The 18,270-nt window shown below is 39.5% G+C and overlaps 2 protein-coding genes across 10 annotated transcripts in view; one reads left to right on the top strand and one right to left on the bottom strand.

Moving 5' to 3' along the window:
- The first annotated feature begins 389 nt into the window (after positions 1-389).
- Positions 390-8,763, top strand: LOC129182666 (fibrinogen-like protein 1). Its single transcript, XM_054779066.1, has 7 exons — positions 390-425; positions 3,677-3,845; positions 4,013-4,172; positions 5,707-5,804; positions 5,869-5,957; positions 6,778-6,947; positions 8,495-8,763. The coding sequence occupies exons 1-7, from the start codon at positions 390-392 to the stop codon at positions 8,694-8,696; spliced, it is 924 nt and encodes a 307-aa protein (XP_054635041.1). The 3' UTR covers positions 8,697-8,763.
- Positions 8,764-8,808: 45 nt separating this feature from the next.
- LOC129182180 (microtubule-associated tumor suppressor 1 homolog A-like) overlaps positions 8,809-18,270 on the bottom strand; it is a 55,444-nt gene continuing 45,982 nt past the window's right edge. For 8 of the 9 annotated variants that reach the window (XM_054777959.1, XM_054777964.1, XM_054777968.1 and 5 more), the window contains 8 exons: positions 16,504-16,627; positions 16,345-16,435; positions 16,058-16,163; positions 14,421-14,494; positions 13,998-14,096; positions 11,697-11,813; positions 11,532-11,629; positions 8,809-9,715 (listed from right to left, as the gene is read on the bottom strand). In XM_054777959.1, coding sequence (XP_054633934.1) covers positions 9,502-9,715; positions 11,532-11,629; positions 11,697-11,813; positions 13,998-14,096; positions 14,421-14,494; positions 16,058-16,163; positions 16,345-16,435; positions 16,504-16,627 — 923 coding nt within the window. In that variant the 3' untranslated portion in view covers positions 8,809-9,501. Of the gene's footprint in view, positions 9,716-11,531; positions 11,630-11,696; positions 11,814-13,997; positions 14,097-14,160; positions 14,495-16,057; positions 16,164-16,344; positions 16,436-16,503; positions 16,628-18,270 lie in introns of those variants that run through there. The other variant, XM_054777965.1, reaches the window with a different exon arrangement.

The following is an 18,270-nucleotide window of genomic DNA, read 5'->3' as shown; positions in this document are numbered from 1 at the left end:
GGTTTGAATGATCTCACTACAGGCGCAATAATCCCGAACACGGGGTACTGTAGCGGCCGTAAACCAAGGCAAACTACAACTCAACTCTGAACCCCCAACATCTTTTCCTGTTCGCCCCCCACTCGGCTCCCCACACACATTTACAGAAATACACACAAGCATGAGTCCTGTTTATGATGTATATGTCTTATTTTCTCTTATCGTGTCTACTATGTTGAGTGATATGAATGTAAAACTGACTAAAGGGATGTTATTTCATGTCTAGACGGTCCTATAATGTTAAAACTGTATTTAGAAAGTCGTAAACAGGTCTCCTATGCTCCAACTACAAAAAAAATTCCATTTATAAATAAGGAATCCTTCTTCGTGCAAATTCCCTTATCATGATCATGTCGGGAACCAACCGTGATAAAGGAGGGATTGCTGTAACTCCCAGTACTTTATTGTGAAGGCCGAAAGTATGTTGTTTTGTCTTTGAATTGTGCCTCCTGAGTTCATGACTGTCATACTTCCTTTGTGTTTCGCTTTCACTACATCAGTGGTCGCCTTTCTAACCCTTGGCTACAGTAGTATTAGTATCGGAACGATACAAGCATGGTTAGATCAATATTTTTGCAATTTTTGCAGTTCTCTATTTCTGTTTTTTTGGGTTGTGTTGCTCATACTGTCAACATTTGCTTGATAAAATAAGGAAAATGTCACAAAAAAATAAAGGAAAATAAGGAAACCCCACCAGCACCAAATTACTTTTTAAAATTTGAGCGCATTTTATTTTGAGAAGCAAAACGCTTCACTTAAGAGACCCCAGCAACTAGCCAGAACTACTTTCCTCCAAATTATCCCTTTAACAAACCAAGAATCAAGTTTATTTGTGGTTCTAAACGTAATTAAGGCATTTTTTACTCACTTTTTTGTCTCTCTCAACTTTTTCCTACTGCATCTGTTACATCATATGCACATATATGCAAATTAGCCAAGTCCTATAAGTCGCTAGATAACGTGTCTAGCAACTTATAGGACTGCCAATCACTGTTGGACAGCCAATAGCTGCTTTTCTTGCTGAGGAGTTGGCAACCTGCTGCCAATAGCTACGTTTACCACCATATAACTCAACACAATCGGGGTCGAAGCAGGAAAACACATATAATAGATCACAAAAGGATCATTATTATTAAGGAATCAAGGCCTCCATGTCGCGACAATCTTCCTTCTGCTGCCACTGACCACCAACACATTGTTCAAAGTGGGTGGGTCGGTCTTCTAATTGTCGTTCCTGGGTCCTCTTTGATCACTTGAACACTGCATGGTGGTCGGTACCATCACAAACAACATTTTGTTTTGATGTGGAATCAGAAAAGTCACGACAATCGTTTTTAAAACAACGCCAAACGGGAAATATGGACGGTACCCTCTGCTGCCACCTGGTGGACAAACACGAGAACTCACTTTCCTTAATAGGGACGTCCCTTTTATTTTTTTTATCGATTTATCTTACGCCACGCAATCTTCGCAGCTTTCTAGCGTGCTGTACGTGTAATTCTGTTGACATTAATTTAAAGGCCTCACGCTGCATGACATTCGTGCTTTTATTGTTGTATTTTCCTGTTTCCACCTGCTTTTCCTTTTCATGCAGCAGCTTTGTCTCGTGGCTGGGGGAAGGTGGACGATACAGCAAATTTTGGTATCGCTCCGATACCACGTAAACACAGAGCCTGCTAGTACAACCGATGGTGATACCGATACTTTTGATTCCTCAAACTCATGGAATGTTTTTGCCCTTGATTTGTTAATCGTGATTATAATCAGGAAAAACTGCCTATTTTTAAAATAAAATACTGTATTTTTTTACCAAAAGTGTGTGAATTTGTGGGACATGTACTTCTGAATGGTGAATGTGCGGGGATGCAGTGTATTCATTGCAAGCAGTGAATGTCACACGATGTAAAGTGGGAGTGTGTATGTGATAGTGCTCACTCTGAGATTAGAGTAAAGGACAGTGAAGAGGACAGCAGAGAAGACGTAACGGCCATGCTGATGAAATTACTGTCTCTTCTTTTTCACCTGGCGGTCTCACTGGCAGTAAGAACTTATTTACACCTTTTCAAAGCTTAAATGCAAAAAGACATCATGAGGGATTGGATGATGATTGGTTGCTTGGTATGATTGGATTATTGCTGTTTAATGTTTCTTGAGAAAAATACAATTCTGGTTGTGTAGGTCATCTTTTTCCACCCAGGACCATATAGTGAAAAATGAGAGGATGAAAGTGCCCTTTGTATTTTGTAAAGCAACACATGTAGATATGCTAAAAAGTGATAATTATGTTTAACAAGGAAAGCGTATTATTAGTATGAACTTCACGCTTTACTCTTTCTTTGTCCCATTTTTGCTGTTGGTTTTTAAAATTTTTCACATATTTCAACTTTCTTATAAGGGCCACAAAAAAATATCATCTGAGATTTTGAGAATTAAGCCGTAAATTTAAGAGAATAAAGTTGTACATTTAAGAGAATAAAGTACCGGTCGTACATTTATGAGAAAAAAAGTCATAATATTACGAGAATAAAGTCAGAATATTGTGTCAACGTGTCATGCGACTTTTTTAAATTTCCGAGAGTAGTGTAGTAAATTTATGATTTAAAAAAAGTAATACATTTACGAGAGAGAAAGTTGTAAATTTAGGAGAATAAAGTCGTAAATTTATGATAAAAAAGTCATAAATTTACGACTTTATTCCCGTAATAGTACAAGTTTTTTCTCTGAAATTTACAACTTTATTGTTGTAAATTTCCAACTTTATTCTAACAATCATTATAGGCATCGCCTGAGACAGCTATGAAAAGGGGGTGACTTATGTGACCTTTGTCTTTGGGCAAAGGCAACATTACGACTTTTTTTTCTCTTAAATTTATGATTTTTTTTTGGTTGTAAGTTTACGTCTTCTTTCTCGTAAATTTACCACTTTATTCTTGTAAATTTATGACTTTATTCTCAAAATCTTTTTTTTTTTCAGTGTGGCCCTAATACTGCATTGTGCTTCTCAAATAATCTTTATAAGTTTTATTTTGTAATATTATTAGTTTATTCCCATAAAAAATTTATTCCCATAATATATAATATTTATTCCCATAATTAAAGTTTTTCCCCAACCTAATTTTCAAAAAATGACAACTTAATTTTTTTTATGTGTTTCTCATAATATTATGACTTGAAAAAAAAAGATTTCCTTTAATTTCAACTTCATCCTACTAAAATGACATTCCTTTCCCTCACAATATTAGGGGATTATTCTGGTAAAGTCGCGCCTTTTTTCTCTTAATATTTTGACTGTATTCTTGTAAAATGACAGGGACTTTTTCCATTTCGGCTGCTGTTGTTTTTCTAAAATTTTCCGGCTATTTGAACTTTCTTTTTGTAAATTCTCTTATCGTAATTATGACTTTATTACCGTCATATTTTCTCTTTAATAGCGTGACATCATAACTTTTCTCGCAACATATTACAACTTTATTCATTGTTTGTTTTTCATAATATTATGACCTTAAAAAAAACAACATCTTTCTCTAATATTTAAACTTTAAGATACTAAAATGACATTATTCTTGTAATTCTCGTAGAAGGTTTTCGACTCTATTGTCTGGAGCGTTCCTGCATCACAGCTTGCCTTCTCGTCCAGGCTCCTGTGCCGTGTGAGCAGAAAGTGGCCAGTCTGGAAGAAGAGATTAAGGGGCTGAGAAACGTGATCGACAACCAGCATGGATACATCCTGGAGCTCCACAGCCACCAGGCTCAGCAGCTGGCGCACATCCCCAACTCACATCTGGGCCCCAAAAACCTGTACAGAGGTATGAACTCGATATTCGTCAATATTCCATAGAACAATTCTTGCTGTCTATTCCCACTGAAGAAGAGGAAACATTTACCAAATAAACAGTTATGCATCCTTGAATGTGCTATAAATGGATATGTTATGAACAATGTCATGAAGCGCGCTGAATGTGTGTGCGTGTAGATTGCTCGGAGGTGTTCGCTGATGGGAATGTGGCGAGCGGTTTGTACGTGATTCGACCAGATGGTTCCCCCACCGTGCTGAGCGTGTACTGCGACATGAATGATGGAGGAGGATGGACCATCTTCCAGAGACGGAGAGATGGCAAAGAAAGCTTTGACAGGTGAAGGCGTACACATTCCATGCACGGAACTGGCAACCGACAAAGTTTCTAGTTTCCCAAAAAAAGTAACTGAATTAGCAGGATTAGAATGACCGCTTCATAAATGTAATTACCAGGGAAAGAAGTCATCATCGTGTTCCTCTTTTGAAAACCCTTCAAATATTTCGAAGAATATGACGCTTCTGATTCGATTTGAGGTGGTATTAATATGCAGTGCGACTCTTTGTCCACCCATTGCCTGTTTTTGGTGACACTTCTCGATGTGAAAGCATTTTAGGTAAGACATTACCTTTGCCTGACTCCCACTATTGTGTTTGCACCTTTATTGTATTTGTGAAATTGCAATAAAAAGGTACATTTCTCTGTGTTTTTAACCTCTAGTCTAATAAACGTTTGTTTTTAGCACCCAGTCCTACCTTTTCTTGCATTTTCACAATTTTGGGGTGTGTCAATTAATCCAGTCCTGATTTGTAAAGTCTGGGCTTAGTGGTTTTCAAAGTGAAGCAGGTCTAATATGGGTTAAAGGCTGAAAACATAGACAAATGTACCTTTATTGGACTTTCACAAATAGGAAAAAAAGGTTTCACAAATCACACACTGTGTTTTTATGAACCTTTTCAAAGTGGACCGGGTCTAATATGGACTAGGTGCTAAAAAAAACATCTAAATGTGCATTTTCACCAATAAAATAAAGATGGAAATAGAAATAGAAGCAGAAGTCAGATCCGTCTCCTGTCTATGATGTCATCCTCAGTTGCTAACTAACACAGTTGCACCACAAGTCTCAAAAATGTTAACACAAAACACGTATTTTTGGTTTTACAATGATAGTTTTACATGCATAAAACAATTCTAAATGCACATAAATGACAAATGCAAGGGACAAATAAACATTTAAGGTTACTTTTTAGGTTACTCATTGAAGACGTGATTGTGGCAGAGAGAGCGACAGGGACACCACCTTGGTGTTTTGCTATGAGCTACTTCTTGATCTCAAGTGTTTCTCACCTTCTTTATTCCAACGCTGGCGCTTGCACTTTTCTTCGACTCCATTTTGACTTACTTTGCAGCCGTGATCAATAGAAAAGCAGAGACTTGAGGCGAGAAACTCTATTGAATTCAAGAAATAACTAATAGCAAAACACGAAGGGGGTGTCCGTGTTGATGTCACTGCCACATCAGGTCTTCGGCAACAATCACGACTTCGATGAAGGCAAAAGTAACTACAATGTTCATTTATCCCTCTCATTCATCATTTAGAATTGTTTTCCACATGTAGACCTATCATGGTAAAACTATAAAAACGTGTTTTGCGTTAACATTGTTGGCCTTCTGGATGGATTGGACTAACATTATGTCTTATGGGGAAAATAGATTTGGTTAGAGTTGGCCCTTCTGAAACAGATTAATGGCGCTAACCGAGATTCCTCTGTAATTAGATTACCTATTACTGTAAAACAATTTTTAAAAACTCATTTTAAAGCCATTACTCCTAACACTGCTGAGAAGTAATAATGTCTGTGTGTGTGTGTAGAGCGTGGGTGGAGTACAAGCATGGATTTGGAGACCTTCACTCTCCTGATGGAGAGTTCTGGCTGGGCAACGATGCTCTTCACTACCTGTCCTCCCAAGGTATGGATGTGTGCTCCTTCATTTGATGTGCCACACATCAGACGATGACTCCAAGCTCTTGTAGGAAAGTATGACCTGCGCATAAACATGGAGGACTTTGAGGGTAAAGCACGCTTTGCAGAATACAAGAACTTTCGTGTGGACGGTGAAAAGGTAGTTCCCATCCTCCATTTCTACGTACCTTATCTTTAAGCATGACCTTCTTTGGTTTCTCACAACAGCGTGGCTCTTATTTAGACTAACTTTTACTGTCTCCATTTACTATCTGGGCTTACTATCACTGCAAATTCGTCTCCAATGTACCCTTTTATTCATGTGGCTTCTCCACTTCCACTTCTCTATCTATTGCACGCGGCTCCGTACACACTTTGGACCAAAATCAAAACACATAATAAAATAGAAAGGTAACACAAGTGAATGTGCTGGAAAACACTTCTCATTACATTATAGTGATCTAATTTATCTTACTTATTATGTATTGTGTAAAACTAAGACATGAATAACATCAAATTAAAAGCACAAAACCACCATCCACCTGTTAAAGCTCCAGCCAAGTTTTTTCCAGAGAGATTATTACATCGCTGTTTCACGTGTGTTGTCAAAGGCAGTGTGCTAGCATGAATTAACTTCAGACAAATGTGCACATTAGCCTTCAAAAAGTCATGAAAACTTACCTTTATGCATTCCCACATAGTATCAGCATTTGACACCAAATATGAGGTGAAAGAAAAATTGCAAAAATACAGTAGTAGTCGATCTGTGCGGCATATGAGAGAAAGTTAGCACACGCACGGACATGCGTCAAGTGAGACGGATGTAACAGAGAGAATCCGGCCACTTTTCAAAATAACACATAAAAATAAAAAAAATGAATCACTGGGATGACTGTATTATACTATAACACTGTATGTACAATATTAATAGTGTCATACTAATGGTACTAACATATGTTTCAATGCCTCATCTGTCAAAGGACCAGTATCAGTTGCATTTAGGGGACTACACTGGCGATGCAGGGGATGCTCTGGCTGATGTGCACGCCGGCCATCGTCCAGCTGCAGTGAAATTCAGCACATATGACAAGCTGCCTGGTGGAGATGCCAAGTGTGTACGGCACAGCAAGTCCGGCTGGTGGTTCAGCAGGTAAAAACAAAAACAATCCCTGCATTTCCATGATTCCACGCTGGAAAAAAGTTGAACTTAGAGTAGTAATACAGTCAAACGCCTCAGTTTTTGTATGATTCGATTTTCTGTGTTCAAAAATTTAGCTCTGGGTTTTCATACACTATCTCGGTTATCAGCCATCAGTATTCAATGTACAAACTAGTCTGTTTGCCCTGTACTGTATCATTCTGTGGAATGGGGTGCCCACACAAGGCGCCCTACGCCAGGGGTGTCCAAACTTTTTCCAGAGAGGACCACATAGTGAAAAATGAAAGGATGCAAGGGCCACTTTGATATTTTGTCAATCAACACATGTAGATATGCTAAGACGTTATAGATATTTCAAGTAGAAAACGGAATCTCAGCTTTGTTCTTTTTGTAATATTATAACTTTTCCCCAACATAATTTTAATTTTCAAAAATTACAACTTTATTTTCTTTTGGTTGTTTCTCCATCCATCCATCTTCTATGCGGGTCGCGGGTACGCTGGAGACTATCCCAGCTGACTTCAGGCGAGAGGCGAATGGTCGCCAGCCAATCGCAGGGTTCATATAAGCAACCATTCACACCTATGGACAATTTAGAGTTGCCAATTAAGCTAACATGCATGTTTTTGGAATGTGGGAGGAAACCGTACATGTACACACGGGGAGAACTCCACACAGATGTCCAACGGAGATTCCAACCCAGAGCTTCTCGATCTCCTGACCGTGTGGCCAACATGCTAACCACTCGGCCACCGTGCGGCCATGGTTGTTTCTCAAAATGTTTTTTTTTGTTATCAGTATTTCAAGACAAAATTGCATCTCAGCTTTGGTTTTTTTGGTTGTTTTTTTTGTTTTTTAATGTTCTCTTAATATTGACTTCATTCCCACGTTTTGACTTTATTCCCATTAAATGTAATTTGCACTTTATTTTCCCCCAACCGAATGTTGCACAAATTAAAACACTGTCTTGTGTTTTATTTTGTTCTTGTAAAATTACAGATTTTTCTATTTTTGCTGGGTTTTTTTCAGTTTTCTTGTTCATTATATTTTTAGAATGTGCCACGAGCCAGTAAAAAAAAAGCCACAGGCCTCAAAAAGTCCCCCGGGCCGCTCTTTGGACACCAGTGCATGTTTTTGATTGCATGTGACTGCTAATAACCCCCCATGGGGCCAAAGACTCTTGATAAAGACAGTGAGAAACACTGAATTCAAGCACTGATTGCTAAGTACAAAGATGCCGTTTCCTCCCCATCTTCGTCTCCGCCATCTTCACCAATCCTGGTAAAAGTGATGTTAAACGTTCATGTGTCCATTTCATTCCTCATTTTTTTTTCTGCATGTAAAACTAGAATTATTCTCCATGAAATGTATTTTTGGGTGTCTGGAATGGATTCACTTGGGAAAAATTGCGTCGGTTTTCGTACATTTCAGTTTTCGTCGTGCCTTTTGGGAAGGAATGAAGAAAAACTGGAGGAAGGACTGTGTTACTGTGTTCCATCTTGTCTCTCCGTCCTTATATTGTACTTTCCTGTGGTCAGGTGTGATTCCGGGAATCTGAACGGCCATTACTACAAAGGTCCGTACCAAGCAATGACTGACGACGGGGTGGTGTGGTACACATGGCACGGGTGGTGGTACTCCATCAAATCTGTGGTCATGATGGTACGCGCTGCTGACCTTGAACATCCACCCGGACAACTGGACCCGATCAAAGCAGCAGGTCGTGTTACTTACAGGTGAAAATGCTGCAAAATGTACTGCTACAGGGTACTACTATCACGGCAGACAGTATTATGCAGTCTTTTTGTTGTCGTGTGGGCCTTATAGCGTCTTTGTAATTGAGCAACAATAAAAACATGATTACAATGATGTGGTATCATACTGTATTTAAAAAGAAAGAGAACCTGCTGAGGCATCCTGGGTACATTTGAGGTTTTTGAGCATTGCATTGACTTTACAAGATGTCAATTAGTGCCATACGTACATCTTACATGATGGGCCGGGATCTGGCCTGTCCGGATTTAACATCCAAGGAGGATTACATTCCACATGGTAGAGTAAGGACGGAAGGAGCAAACAGTGAAGGTTCAGGGAAGTTGAACAAACTGCACATGAAGTTCATTCACGTCAGCCAAGTGATCAGGCTTCGCTCTTTGGGAGGAAAGGAACATCTTTCGAGCAAGACGCATAAAGGCAGAACATTCCGGGTACATTTCCCCGGCAGTTTGCAAACTCACAACCAAGTACAGATGCCGTCACCTTTTCTTGTCCTCAGAATGAACGCAAACACTACATGAAGACTTCAATGTGCGTCCAAAAGAAAAGTAACAAATGTAAGGATGGACACAACAAGACGGGTGTTTTATATACAGACCCTGAGGTGTGCCTGTTGTTGTCTTGAGGAAAAAGGAGTTCGGTGATAGTCAGAAGCACAAAAACAAGTCCCACGCTCGCAGAACATCCACCGTCTCTGCTTTCAAAGCACATGTCCTTTTTGGGGGGGCTTCAAAAGAGGAGCGCATACGCGAGGAGGATACGGAGGCCGTTATCTGGGAGATAAGGGCGCAGCTGCGGGCAAGGAGGCAGAGTTCTGTGGCGAGCTGAAGGGAGACGTGGGGGAGAGGCGACGCGGACTGGCCAGCAGGTCACCGTTGTGTAGCTTCCACAGCAGCTCCTCGTTCTCCATCGACAGACGCTTGTTGACCTTGGACTCTTTCTGCAGTGTCTGCTGGAGTATGGCCTGCTCGCTGGACAGCTGCCTGCAGGTGCACGCACACCCACACAAACACACACATCGGCATTCATTACGTTAATCATTTACATTTTTTTATGACGAAAATGATTTTGGAGGACTGTGTAGACTTGCATTACAGTAACTGATCAAAATAAATGGAAGTTGCAATGCAGCACTGCTGTGTAATTTGATCAAAATACATATTCAGTCCTTTAAAAAAATGGTACATCACACTGTATGTTATTTTCTTTTGTGAGACACTTTTCGTGATATTTTTAACCATTATTTTGTTTTCCATGATTAGTATACTTTTTGTGGGGGTTACTTCCAGGGCCATGAGTGAATGTAGTCTCACTGAGTAATGGATATGCACATAAAAAACTATTTTTGACACATCCCTTGCATCACTATGCTTCAACGATGGTGTGTTCGAGGACCGCCAAACAAAGTGGGAAAATCTCAAATGCTTGACAAAAACAAATATCATTGAAGCATAAAGATATAAACATGTAAAAATTGTGGTTCTTCTTTTCTGTGGAAAAAAAAAAAACGGCCTATTTTCAGGGAACCCAAACAAAAAAATTTGGGGACAGCGACCGAAAATCTGCAAATCTGCGGGGCCGTGAATGCTGAATTGCAAATATGCGGGGATCCACTGTTCACAGATTCCAATTTTCTTCGATTGTCCTTCTTGCCATCTTAATTATTCCAGGCTACAGTGCCACCTGCTGCTTCGGCATGCACAAGACAGCCTGCAAAGGTGGACAGATATTTTTACAGGAGGTTATGTTTTTGCCGGTTTGTTTGTCTGTTTGTGTTCAAAATAACTTCAACAATTCTGAATGGATTTGGAGGAAATTTTCAGGAATTGTCGGAAATGAGATTATGGCAGAACTGATTACATTTTGGGGGTGATCCGGATCACCATCTGGATCCAGGAATTTTTTGCGAGGTAGGTCCATTTTCAGCATTTGTGCATATAACGCCACAAAAAAATGGCCAGAGCACTTGTTTGGGACATTTAGCCTTCCCGGTACATTGCACTATCATGCTAGGTGTTAGCATTGCTAGCATGCTAATATTAGCATAGTGCCATTTTCAGCCGTTTTCATGGGTAGACACTTGAACACTTGGCACTACCATGCTAGGTGTTAGCATGCTAACATTAACAGTAGAATTTTTAGCCAATTTCATCGACACTATTATGGTAAGTGTTATCATGTTAGCATGGCTAGCATGCTAACATGAGCATACTAGCATTGTTTTCCAATTTTCATGAATATGAAGTTAAGCAGACATTTAGTGCTATCATGCTAGGTGTTAGCATGCTAACATAATTATACTAACATTTTTAGCATTTTCAGAGGTAGGCACTTATCAACACTTATATCAACACTTTGCGCCATTATGCCTTATGCTAGCATGCTAACTTAGCATTGTTAGCATTCTTTAAGTCTTTCAAACACTTCAATGGTATGTTTTCACGGTCCAGGAATCTAAATATGTTGATAAAATAAATGTAGGACAAATATTTATGGTATATTTATGGTGCTTGGTGGAGGTCTGCGCTCTCCGAGTGCTTTTGTAGTTGTAGATCATTTTGCTGGGTGTGTGAGTCTGTGTGTGAGTGGTCAGACTAAAAGTTACTCATACATCAAATGGGTCAGAGTGGAGGGGGTTAGGGTTGTGAGTGAAAATGATGAACTTTAAAGACGTAATATGTTTTCCCAAGTGAGGCTAACATTTCAAAAGTGAAGTGAAATCCTGCATGCAAACACACACACACACACACACACACACACACACACACACACACACACACACAAAGACTGTTTACGCACTTTGAGAGAGCAGCATGTTTGTCCATCCTAGCTTTGTAGTCCTCATTCTCCTGCTGGACCTTATTGAGACACTCCTCCAGTTTGACGTTTGTCTCCGCCTGTGAGAGCACGCAGACAGTTGGAAGTTGATCCAGACAACCAACGCTGTCTCAGGATGATACCCACCAGTTTGTCCATTTCCATCAGCTTCTTCTCCTTCTGGTGCAGCTGATTATTTTTCATCTCCAACACCACCTTCAGACTTTCCAGCTCCTGCTCCAGGTACACCGTGCGGGAGTCCCTCTGCATGCGCACACACACACACACACACACACACACACACACGCACACACACACACACGCACACACACACACACACACACACACACACACACACACACACACACACAATAAGTTTGGCAATTTTCCTTAAATATTGCCCCCCCCCCATGAATATTATTAAATATTATTTATATATTAAATATGATATATGAATATTTATGTACATTGTCCATACTGTATATATAAACTACTATACTAAATACTAACGATTAGTATTTCACATTCACAGTTTCAAAGTTTTACACGTCATCGAAATAGTTGATATCACCAAGTATTTTAACGTTTTCCCATAATGCATTTCAAGCATTTCACTTTAAGGACAAGCGGCGTAGAAAATGGATGGATGGGATGGTGTTGCAATGCTGATTCTATCCACCAGAGGGAGCCAGAGGAGCCCAGAGGGTGGCCGACATCATTGCAGCGCCCCGGCAGGCACCAATGAATGGTTTGCTTGGACGAAACGCATTATGTACATTTTTTGTTGTATTTTCAACTCGTATTGGTACTTGTAATGTATATTTCCTAGCAAGATAGCGTTAACTACTGTGCAGTAATCTCGTTTATCTCAGTTAACTCATTCAATACCAAAGATGTATTTGTACGTTTTTATAAACCTGAACGCCCGATCCCAACGAAGTATTTTTTTACATTTCTTTGCACGAGAGCCAAAAAGAGGTGATGCATCTCCACTAATGCATTAACATTTCAGAGGACTTTTAAGCCATAAAAACGGCCACAAGATGGCAGAAGTGCATTTGATAAGAGCTCTTCAGGGTTATTTCAATGGAAGAATCACACATGACAGGAAGGAGGAAGTGAGAGAGCGTGGAGGAGTGCAGAAGGTCAGGCATTGTAGGGAAATTTTAACGCACATGCACACGCGTGCACACACATGCACACACATAGTTCAGTTCCAAATGTGAAAATTGTAAATAGTTCATGGTGTTATTTTTGTATATAAATTGTTATTTTGATGTAAAACAACCCCTTTTTTGTGTTGTTTATGTTGTTATAGATGTTTAAATATTTGAGCTGTCACGAAAGCAAAAAACATTTGTGTGAAAGTGAAAGTTATGCTCGAAATGTATCTTTTCACAAAAAGCTGGGTTTCCTCCCTTTTTTAGTCGGGAACTGATATTTTCCTGAAACTTACCTACGTTCTACTGCTTATGACTAAAGAACGGAAAAACGTAGAAACAAACATTTTTTTTCTGATGAAAGACGGGAGTCTAATCTTTCTTTTGGTAGCTTTCATGTTTACATAGCCATAGAACACAATATTCTGTGTGCCTTGAAAAATCTGCCCAAATGGCCAAGGGGTTGTCTTTTGAAAAATGGCTGGGATTGAATGAGTTAATTGGTTTCAGACCCTAGCGTGATAAGTGAATTTCCGTAAAGTAGGATTCCTTATTTATAAATGGAATATTTTCATAGTTATGGCATATAAAACCTGTTTAAGACCTTCTAAATACAGCTTTTAACCCCATTAGAGCCCTCCAGACATGAAATAACATCCCTATAGTCAGCTTTACATTCGTATTACACAATATATTACACATAATCAGAGAAAAAAAGCCATTTAATACATAAACAAGACTTGTGCTCGTGTGTGTTGCGATAAATGTGACGTGTGGACTGGAAGTGACCTCGGGGGTCATATAGTACAGTATATAATGCAGTTTTAGCTGGATTACGGCCGCAACAGTAGGCCGTGTTATTATATGATTATGTTATTATATTGTGCCTGTTGTGAGATCATTCAAACCTGCAATAAAAGCCTGTTGTTCTGGCAATCAAGTCTGGTGCTTGTGAGTCTGACCCAACATCACAATAACATTACTGACACCTAGTGACCACGTAGAATCCGACATTCACAATTTGAATGCATCTTCTTAATGTCTTGTATTTGTATTTTAGGTTTTTTTTTGCCATTTTTTATGCTTGAAAATGCTTTATTTAGGCAAAAAAATACCTAACATTTGTTTTAATGTGCATCTGTTTTTGACAAATAGGCTGTATTCCATCACGAAACAGCATGATTTATGAATAAATATACATCGGAAAAACCGTGATAGAGTGAAGCTGCGAAATCTGAACCGCGACGACTTGAGTGAAGATGTGTGTTACAGGTGGAAGAGTCGTTACCAGATTGCTGTCTGTGAGTATCCGCCGCCTCCTCTCCTCCTCCGCTATCAGCTTCTCATTCAGGGCCTCCTTCTCTGCTAACAGCACTGATATTTGGTCCTGGCAAGAGGGACAAGTGTAGCATTTACCAGTCACAGGCAGAGAAATCATCCTTCAAAACTATTTGTTCTTGTCCTATGCAACAACCGGTCATGAAGTTGAAAACGATAAAGAACGACCAAGTCAGCAAAGCAAGCCAATCTGTTCTCTCACTGAGTATCCAACAGTGATTGATGGGTAAAAACAGATATTCAAAATCATACGTGCTTGACAAACATTTATATATGTGTGCTCAATAATTGTATTATTATTTTTTGAAATTCAGACAAAGTTGTACCCATCTTTTCCACGTGCTTTAAATATCGAATGGTGGAAGTGTCTTACAGAAAGAGTGGTTTCTGTCTCCTTTAGTGTTTTTTCCAGGTTCTCCAGATTGGTTTTCTCGATTGTCTTTAACTCTGAAAAAGCACAGAGAAACACAATTTCACAGCAAACCAACAACATGTATTGAACACGGGTAAGCATATACACTTCCCTCCTAAAGTGTTAGTAGTTAGTTCCTTTACTTTTCTTCTCAACATCATCAAAAGATCAACAAGAGACGAGAGATCCAAATTTCCGCTTTTACTTCCAGGTGCCCCTTGCCGCGTCACGCTTCCAATTCCGCGGCTTTCCTTGATCGCAGTTTTTCCAAAATATATGAATTAATAAATCGTGCTGTTTTGTGGTTGAATACAGCCTGTTATTAGTAAGAAAATATGCATATTTTAGCTAATTTTACATATTTTTGCCTAAATGAAGCACTTTCAAGCATAAAAATGGCTAAATTAAGTAAAATAAGCCATTCAGAAGATGCATTCAACGACGTGATGATATGTAGTACTGTACACTGGTCACTAGGTGTCAGTAATGTTACTGTAATGTTGGGTGAGACTCACAAGCACCGGACTTGATTGCCAAAACAACAGGCTTTTGTTGCAGGCTTCAATTATCTGACAGCAGGCACAGTAGTCCCGAACAGGGGCTACTGTTGTGGCTGTGACCCACGCCAAGCTAAAACTCAACTCTGAACCCCTGACGTCACTTCCTGTCCACTCACCACTCAGCCCCCCAAAACACGAGCCTTATTTATGTCTGATTTTCTCTTTTTATGCGTACTATTTTGGGGTGTTATTATAGGGTTGTTATTTCATATCTAAGGGCTCTAATAATGTTAAACCTGTATTTAAAAAGCCATAAACAGGTTTTCTACGCTCTAACTACCAAAATATTAAATTTATAAATAAGGAATCCTACTTGGCAGAAATTCTCACGTCACGGTCGGGTCTGGATCCACTTAACCACCATAAATGAGGAATTACTGAATTTAAAGTTGCAAAGAGCATTTAATTAGTCCATAGTAGGCAAGGGCCAGTATGAGACACATTGGGCAAAAATATCATGGTGTCATTGTATTATAATTACAACTCTAAAATGTGTTATTTTGAAATATCTTTATTGAAAAGAAGATTAAAAAACTTTTTTTGTTGAACAGTTATTTTTAAACAATACAATATAATGGTGAAATGAAAGTGGAGCATATGTAACAAATAACTTAAATATTTCTAAATAAATAATCAATAAAATGCAGTTTTTAAATGCAGTCTACTAAGGATAATCCTACAACTCATGTCACAAGACCATAAATATTTTCTAAGAAAAAATAAAAAATAAAATAAATAAATAAACAGTATCACGATATATTATCTATTAGTATGACATATTACAGTGGTTTATTTGGTCTCCAAAAATTTAGACAATAACATCGATTAGCCTCATTTTAGCGTCAATTTGTGAGACAATAACCATTATCAAAATGCAATTCTTACTTGCTGATGCGATATTACTGTATCTGCAGTAAATTGATGACTCTGATGGCCAATGGCGAAGGCCAGGCCCCACCATGTGTCCTTTACATGCAGATGGCTGGCAACTAAAGCTCGTCAGTCTGTCTTACATTCTTCTTCATACATTCTTCTTACCTTGCAGAGAAGTCTCATTCTGTTGCTTGAGAGATTCCATTATGAGGCTATGGCTCGCTTCCTGGTTCTTCCTCTCAGCTTCATGTTTGCTCCTCAGCTCCTCCACCTGAAGGTGGAGAGTAGTTTTGTTTTAGAAGTTTTGTACGGAAAGGAATGTGCAGCTGTCACTTGTAATGCTTTTTCAAATCTTGTATTTAATTGAGGACATCGTTGCTGATACTTAGCTGTCTGTCAAATAGCAGTTTGAAGGTTGTAAGGTTGGGTTGAAGAGGCGTGTGTTCTCTCACCTGTTGCTCCATCAACATGCGACATTTGTCAGCCTCTGCCTGGTACGTTTTATGGACCTTGTCCCACTCTGTTTGGTAAAAATTCCTTAATCTGACACAGAAGAAACGAGAAAAAGTAAGAATCTTTTCACGTTAAGCTTAACGTGCACGGGAATAGACCTGTCCTCCAGCTGCACCAGTTCCTCTTTGTGCTGCTCCTCAAGCCTTTGCAAGGCCTCCTCCAAATGGACGCGCACCTCCTGCTTCTCCTTGTGCAAACGCTCACAGCACTGAGATGACGCCACTGCAAAAAGACAAGAACACTTTGGATTACAGGTTGTACAGAGTAACAGTCGTTTGCCATTTTTTCCAAGTTTGTCATTTTTGATGCAGGACAGTGCAGAGCCACTGTCTTGCAGGCCCTCTGGAGGACAAACAGCAGCTAAAAAAACAGCAGTGTTCAGTCATTAGACTGAACATTTAACACACGTGCACGTCCTCCATTTTTACCGACTACGGTCTAGCATTTGGACGCTAAACATAATGCTACACACTCTTTCCCCTGCCATTAAAATAGGGTCTCCCACCTTGCTGGAGAAGTCTTTCTATTGATTTCTTTCATACAAGGTGACGGTTATCATAAACAGTGGAACTTTGGTTAGCGTCATTGATTCGTTGCAGAAGGTCCAATCTAACCAAAACACACTCCAACCAAATCCATTATTCCCAAAAGAAATGATGTCAATCCAATTCAGCTGTTCCGAAAAGCCAATAATGTTAACACAAAACGTGGTTTATATTGGAGTCTTTGCTTTCTGTTGTGTAAAATCTACCTGTGGAGGAAAGGTTGCAATACAGTTGGGCCACGCTGGGCGCATGCATGTGTGCTCATTAGTCAGTTTTGTCAGCCCTGTCTTCCCAGCCCACACACACACACACACACACACACACACACACACACACTCAAACAAACCAACGTATTACACTTGGCTACGGCGTGCACGTGCTTAATAATTATGCTGCTGTGTAAATAAGTGAAAATCCCAAAATAAATTCAAACTGCACCCAGTTATTGTTTTTAAAAACACTGATGTTGTATAATAATTCCCCCTAGAAACAGACTAAAATTAAAATTCATGAAAATAAATTAACCATCCACCCATTTTCCATGCCGCTTTTCCTCACTAGGGTCGCGGAATAAATTAACCAAATTCAAATAAAGCTCTCAGGGCCCAAAATGGATATGACATTCATTCCCACGATGAGTGTATGTACTGTAAAGGTCTGACAAGAGCTGTACATGGTTGTCTTACAAATGACATGAATCTGGAAGAGGAAGAATAGCAGGAAACAGTCGGTTCCTCCAACAGGTTTTCTCTGAGGCTACCGCATTCCACTTGAATTGCTCTCATGGCGGACAAGTGATCCAGCCCTACCACGATATTTGTTGTCAGCTAAGACTCATGAAGCGCGACTCACTCCTGTCGTGACTAATTCAGCTCTCACAGGCACATACCTGGCCGCCTCACTTTACCTGTCAAGAGTATGAAGTAGTGATTATGTCTGATACAAACATAGATTTTGCGCATGCGCAGATTATGCAACAATGACGCTTCATTCACCAACACTTGTGCTCATAAGTTTATAAACCCTGGCAGAATTTGTCATTTCTTACACACGGGGTGACACACACGGGTTTAATTGAGTACTAAAGGCAACCATCCTCACCTGTGATCTGTTTGCTTATAATCAGTGTGCGTATTAAACATTAGTGAGTGTTTGGGCACCTGACAAACCCCTACATGTTTCATTCAGTGCTGCACGGATGTTGCTGGATTCTGAGTCATGGGGAAAGCAAAGGAATTATCAAAGGATCTGCGGGAAAAGTTAGTTAAATTGTATAAAACAGAAAAAGGATATAACAAGATACCCAAGAAATTGAGAATA

The sequence above is a fragment of the Dunckerocampus dactyliophorus genome, chromosome 6 (assembly GCF_027744805.1).
Source record: "Dunckerocampus dactyliophorus isolate RoL2022-P2 chromosome 6, RoL_Ddac_1.1, whole genome shotgun sequence".
In the NCBI taxonomy this organism is placed as follows: Eukaryota; Metazoa; Chordata; class Actinopteri; order Syngnathiformes; family Syngnathidae; genus Dunckerocampus; species Dunckerocampus dactyliophorus.
The sequence above is the reverse complement of the archived record's forward strand: the minus strand, read 5'-3'. Positions and strand labels throughout refer to the sequence as shown.